At 34.1% G+C, this 6,814-nt stretch overlaps 1 protein-coding gene across 1 annotated transcript; it reads left to right on the top strand.

The window, feature by feature from the left end:
- The first annotated feature begins 881 nt into the window (after positions 1–881).
- Positions 882–5,989, top strand: LOC138364598 (uncharacterized). The gene is made up of 10 exons (XM_069324429.1): positions 882–1,160; positions 2,251–2,322; positions 2,790–3,011; positions 3,256–3,378; positions 3,557–3,706; positions 3,867–4,064; positions 4,409–4,513; positions 4,669–4,898; positions 5,104–5,282; positions 5,872–5,989. Exons 1-10 carry the CDS (start codon positions 1,136–1,138, stop codon positions 5,909–5,911), a joined length of 1,344 nt encoding a protein of 447 aa, XP_069180530.1. The 5' UTR covers positions 882–1,135; the 3' UTR covers positions 5,912–5,989.
- The last annotated feature ends 825 nt before the right edge of the window (positions 5,990–6,814 follow it).

Raw genomic sequence — 6,814 nt, 5'->3', positions numbered from 1 at the left:
CCCACAGGGTCGCTATGAAGTCAACTACCGTCCACAGGGTCGGTAGGGGTCCACTACCGCCCACAGGGTCGGCAGGGGGTCCACTGCCACCCACTGGGTCGGTAGGGGGTCCACTGCCGCCCACAGGATCGATAGGGGGTCCACTGCCGCCCACAGGGTCGATATGGGGGGGGGTCCACTACCGCCCACAGGATCGATAGGGGGTCCACTGCCGCCCACAGGGTCGGTAGGGGGTCCACTGCCGCCCACACGTTCGGTAGGGGTCCACTGCCGCCCACAGGGTCGGTAGGGGGTCCACTGCCGCCCACAGGATCGATAGGGGGTCCACTGCCGCCCACAGGGTCGATACGGGGTCCCTTACCGCCCACAGGGTCTCTATGAAGTCAACTACCGCCCATAGTGTTTGTATAGTGTCCACTATCGCCCATAGTGTTATTATGGGGTCCACTACCCCTCATAGGGTCGGTATGGGGGTCCATTACTACCCACAGGGTGTGTCTGGGGTCTATTTTGGCAATACTGCTTTTCCAATCTCATTTGTTGTTCAATGTAAAATATTTGTTGCTCGACTTGCAACAATTTATATATATATATATATATATATATATATATATATATATATATATATATATATATATATATATATATATATATATATATATATATATATATATATATATAGTATAGTGCCTTTGCAATAATGTACCAATGTGTGTATTTTCATAACTCGTTTTAAATTGTTGAAAAATAAATAACTACATTGTGAATGCAAGTCAATGTTTACATGCTAAATCAGAGTTGCCAGATTCCGCTTAAAATAGCAAATTGTGCTTATTTTCAAAGCTTGAGAATTTAGCTTTAAAGTAGTTAAAAAACTACGAATTTCGCAATTTGCTATGTACTTTAGTGTACTATTTTAAAATAAGATTGGTTTTTAAGCTGCAAGTCATATGAATCTCAAAAAAAGTATATTATTAACAATCTTATCTCCATAGTTCACTAGTTTCTGTAAATCAGATCTGGTAACTGTAGGCCAAGTACTGGAAGACTCAAGACACAATGTGTTGAAGCTATTCTCTTTGAAGAAGTCATCTCGACAGGATCTTCCAGCTCCAGCTATAAAACTTCACCAAACATGGATCTACCTAGTACATCAAATGGTAAGGAATTACTAAACTGTACAAAGTTTTATGCTAGAACATTTGTTACAGAATTGTCCCTGTCAGGGACAATTCAGTCCCTATTCTATGTGTACTCCATCACATAGTGACGGAGTATGTGGGAATAATTTTGTTGACACTGTCCATTTTGTCAATTCTACAACAGCAGATAATATGAATTCCCAGAGATATTTGTAACTTGAGATACTTGGTTTGGTTTGGTTAAGTTAGGTTAGGTTAGCCTAACCCAGTAAATCCTCCCCGGCTAGAATATAAACCCCGGACAAAGTGCTCGTGAAATGCCAGGCATTTGCAAATATGAGGATGTGGTTGATTAGATTATATTCTTTTCTATATCATAGATGTTCAATATATGAAAAATATTTTAGACTTAAAAATGGACCCCTGAGGTACTCAACTTAACACATTTCTTCATATTCATTCCCATTTAGTATGACCTTTTGCTCTCTTTGTTTTAACTATTGTTTTGTGCACTTTACAATTTTTTTCATGAACCTGTAATTTCCTTGCTAGTCTTCCATGTGGTACCTTATTAAAGTCTTTAGCATAATCCATGTATACTACATCCACCGGAAACCCTTTATCTGAGTACCATGTTACCATGTCCCAAAAGTGAGGAGGTTTATAAGGTAGCATCTGTTTTTAAGAAGACCATGGTGTGTCGATTGAATAAGATTGTTCACTGAAAGATGGTAAATGATTCCCTCCCTTAGGATTTTCGCCATGAGCTTGCAGATGTGTTATACCTAGCTGATTGGACATTAGTTTTGTGCTTAACTCTTTCTGCTTTTTTTTTAAATACTGTAAGGGTGAAATTTTCATATTTCAAATCTCGGGGTACTATCCCTTGGTTCAGATATTTTGTGGAAAGTATTTTCAGCAGTATTCATAGTTCTTCTGTCAGTTTATTTTCCTTTATAATTAAGGTTTGTTTTCTTTTGTACCATAGAAAGTACCACAGAAAGGTGTTATAATGTTGTGTTAGCTTTTCTGTACAATTTTTCTTTTTTGTTTGTATAAAAGGCTATGCAATGAATTCAAATATTTACGCTACCAATCAATTTTTCAGATAGATCATCGGATTTTGACAGTATGCTGTACATACCAGATGTTCCAAAAATAACTACAGACAACAATAATGGTACTGTGTTTACTATTTTTATACTTTATATATAGGAAGACAAGTTCAATCAATGAGCATTTTAATATATCATCAAAATTTTCATACATTTCTTTCACTTTGTTACACTTGTAAAAACTTATTCTTAGCTATATTTATATAAATGTTAATACCACTGTTAAATGAACATATTGATTTGTGTCCTTATTAGTTATAGCTTATTTATGTTGACCCAGCACCTTACTAAAGGGATTACCTTAACTTGTGTCACTATCTCTCTAGGGGGCTCCAGGTAGGCAGTATAGGTAATGCCACTAACATGCATATCATTATGGGAAAGTCCATAATTTAACACATAATTATAAGTAGGAAATTTGTAGCAAATTTTAAGATTATTAATAGGTACATTGTAGCATAATTTTGCATAAGCATAATTTTCTTGTTTTGTTCTTGTACTTTTCCTTCGAACAGTATTATTTTCTCTTCAGAATTTCACCGGAGAATAGCAGTGATGACTAGAGAACATCTTGAACGTGAGTACCAGAAAGCACGTGCTGCAATGATACAAAGAAATGAGTACTTGAAGAGACTCTTAAACGTGGAGGAACCAAACTCAATAAAGGTGACAAACAAGAAACAGAAAAAAGATAACATACAGGATGTATCACACATTAATTCAAAACAAAGACCAGCTGCACCCCAATCTGATGGTAATCTTCTATTATTTTCTTAACAATATTTCTACAGCTGTTATTTGTGTACTTTCCAATAATATTTGTTGCCTATTTTTAAGTGTATGCTAGACAATTATGGAGATTAAATTACTATAACACTGAACAACTTGGTAGCATAAAGTTAGTTATAGTAATATCTTGAGATTTGTCTGAAAATATTAATACTTGTATACAATTTGCAATTATGTACCATGCTTAAATCTTCAAATGTGCCACCCAGACATTCTGCCTGCTATACTTTTACCACCACACATTCAAAATGCGGGCTATTCTACTAGTGGCAGAACGTACACTCAAAGTTATTTGGCAGCTGGTGAAGAAACTTTGGAATCATTTGATGTTGGTATGTCCCAACATCATTTGTTGGTATTTAAATGAGGGTTTATTTAATGGACACACGTCATAAATATTATGTACCAAAATTGTGCTTAATGCCTATGAAATTTTGTTTAACATATTATACTAATCATTCCTTTCACTTACAAATTTTTCTTACTAATTTGTAATCCCATATTTCAAAGTACTTGCTGCAGAACTTGAACAAATTAAAGATTCTCAGCCAAGTGTTTCTGACTGGCAAAAAAGAAGAAAAAATGCAGAGATTAATTGGGGAGAAAGCAGGGCAATGCTGTTCGATTGGACATTGTCTGAGTTGGGTGTTCCAGATAAAGGTAAATTAAATATTGCTGTGTTCATTAAGGTTATACTGTATAATAAGCATCATATGCATATTAATGACACTCTATTAATACATTTAGACTTCAGATTGTTTAAAATGTTAGGTATACAGTATTTAAAATTAGTATAAATAATTACCCCTTTTTTCATCAGGTAAAGTTTGTGTACAATGTACAAATTGTGAGGCAAGCATCAAATGTGAAGACTGTTTTGCATTTTTGTGTCACATTTGTGACCAAATGCAACATTTTCTCATGCCTTTCCACCACAGATTATATTGGAAAAATGGCTTTTATGAGCCATTAGACCCGACACAAACTGTGTGCCCTGAAGGAAATATCTTTCACTGGAGTAAGTATACGATACCTGTATAAAATCCGTACTTTGTTCCGAGATTACTTCTACTTCCCAATCCCAGTCTAGAGCTACGATTATCTTGGTATAACAAAATAAAATGAATAAATGTTTCATTTCAGTCATTACAACATTTGGAGAAGTCTTAAAGTTTAAACCTGACACTTGGTTTTATAGATTGATTTAATCGTCTGATTGTTTCTTTTCTGTGAATTTCTCAGTCATTATCTGGAGAATAATGTCAATATTTTGTACAATCAAGAAACAATGAAATATTCAGTCTGAAATTCTTTTCCATAAAACTCATTTTGTCAAACTGTCTTCCTTTTCTTTGTTACCAGAACCTGTTGTACCAGCCCAACCACCAAATTCTTGCCCCAACTGCACAGATTGCAAGTTTAAAATTTCAAGCTCCAGCAATCTCTGCATCTTCATCACTATAATGGGTAAATAAACTTTAAAATTTACCCTTTTATTTCCATTACCGGATATTCCTGAATCACAATACATTTTGAAATTTTTGTTGCTATAAATGTTAATTTTTACATCACTATTTTAGCAAGTCGCCACACCACTCAATGCACTGTATTTTAAACTACAGGAAGGTATGACCTCTATACTCCAATCTATACATGCCACTGTGGATATGAGCATCAACAACTAGGCAAGACCATGCACAAGTCTGGTTTCTATTCATCATTAGGAAAGAGCAGCACATTCTACAGCACCAGTCTGCTTGAATCATGGCAACATATAAAAAGAAATTGTCCTGGAACATCATTTCGGGCATTAGTCACTGCACTGGAATCCTTTGGTGCTTCTCGTGGGCGTGTATGTTTTGATACCGTTATTCTTAATATTTTCAGTTTTATATTTCAATACAAAAATTATCAAAATTTTGTAGTAATGTATATTCATTTATTAATAATTAGTTTTTAATTTTGTTCAAACACAAAATGGAATGTTTTTTTTGTTTATTTATCTTATGTCATAATATGCATTTTAAATGTCACCATCTAAAAAATTCTATTCCTAGATTGGACCCATTAATTATATAACTTCGAAGAGAGTGTTCTTCGAATGGCGATTCCAGCAATATGAGCTGAGAAAAATTAGAGGAGAAGCTGACAATGAGTGTCCTGCTTGTGATAAAACCCCTTTAGCAGTACATATTGATGGCAACAAGAAGCTGTATCGTTACAACAAAGTTGGGAGGTAATAAAATGTGCTTTACAGATACTTAATGTATAGTATTCTTTTGTTCTCTACACACACTATATTATAATGAATTATATTGTCTTCAAATTAATGTTCTTATAAATAAAGTATGCACATATAAATATACATTGTCATATGACATATTTTTTAACTGAGTATGTCTTTATAGTTTGCCTTTCAATTGCATCCATATCATCATTTTATTTATCTAACACCATGTAAATTTTTGTTTTATGTAAAATTTAGCAGTGCATCAGAATTCTTCATATAAAACATTTTTTGATACCCCATTACCCATTGTTTAATATTAGCCACAAGCAAAGCCATTTTTAGGAGTCCTACATGCAAAAGGACATGCTTGGTATTGTCAGGTAAATAAAAATATAACATTACATTTATGTATACTAATTAAATTTAATGTAATGTATACATTACATTAAATATAATAAGTACAGTTTGTGTAAAAAAATTTAAGATTTCTGATTGTTTAAGATTAATGATATACGTATCATTTAATATAGTAGGAGGCTTTTAATTTTTGTACAATAATTTGAATTTTTTTTTACTGTATACTTTTATGTTAAAGGTATTATATGGAGGGCGGTGGCAAGAAGGAAGTGGCATGACTTTAGGGGAAGAGGCAGAGCAAGTGTTTGCATACCTCTCACGATACAACTCTACAACTAAAAACATGCTGAAAGCTGGTATTTGTTTATATGGTTCATCTGATCAAGTTTTTTATTATTTTACCTGCCCTGTAATCAGTATAATGCGATTTGTATTCAGTATTCAATAAGTATCAACTCCCTCAAATAATCAATAAAAGAATGAAAACATATTGGTCAAACTTGAGTTGGTCTTGGTGAGTAAAGGTATGTTATGAAACTGTTATTAATCTATGCTCTTCAAGATGTTCATTGCTATAAATATTTTTCTCAGAAAGAACAGAAGAACTCACAGAGGGTGCAGTCTTTTGGAACCATCGAAAAATTGATGGACTGGCTCGTGCATTAGTTACTCGACTCAGAAAGGTACTAAAAATAATATATATTTATTTTATTTATTTGTATTTATTTTGAAACTTATTATAATGCATTTATATGTGAAAGGTATTATAATGCATTTATAGGTTAGTTATGTGTTCAGATCATGTACTACATATATTTTCCATTATAAATTAGCGACCATTTCCTTGAATTAACTGCTTGAACTTTTTCAATATATCAATAAGGTTAATTTGTATAAAGTATATAGTATTTAATTAACCTAAATGTATGATTCCGAGATATATCAAATGTGTTCACAGAGAAATCACAGTATCGTGATATATCACGGGAACTGTGATGAGGGTTTGAACCCCATGCACTGAGTGCTCTCAGATGCATGCTCTAATTCACTACGCCACGACATGGTCAGATGAATTGCAACTTGGAGTACTACTGCACCCACAAGGATCCCAAGGCTTCCACTGAAGCCAAACCAGGTTTCACACAATTCCCCCATGAACTCGGTCTCTGTCATTCAGTAGT

This window comes from Procambarus clarkii, chromosome 14 (assembly GCF_040958095.1).
Source record: "Procambarus clarkii isolate CNS0578487 chromosome 14, FALCON_Pclarkii_2.0, whole genome shotgun sequence".
In the NCBI taxonomy this organism is placed as follows: Eukaryota; Metazoa; Arthropoda; class Malacostraca; order Decapoda; family Cambaridae; genus Procambarus; species Procambarus clarkii.
Note: the sequence above shows the minus strand (reverse complement) of the source record. Positions and strands in the feature narration are given on the sequence as shown.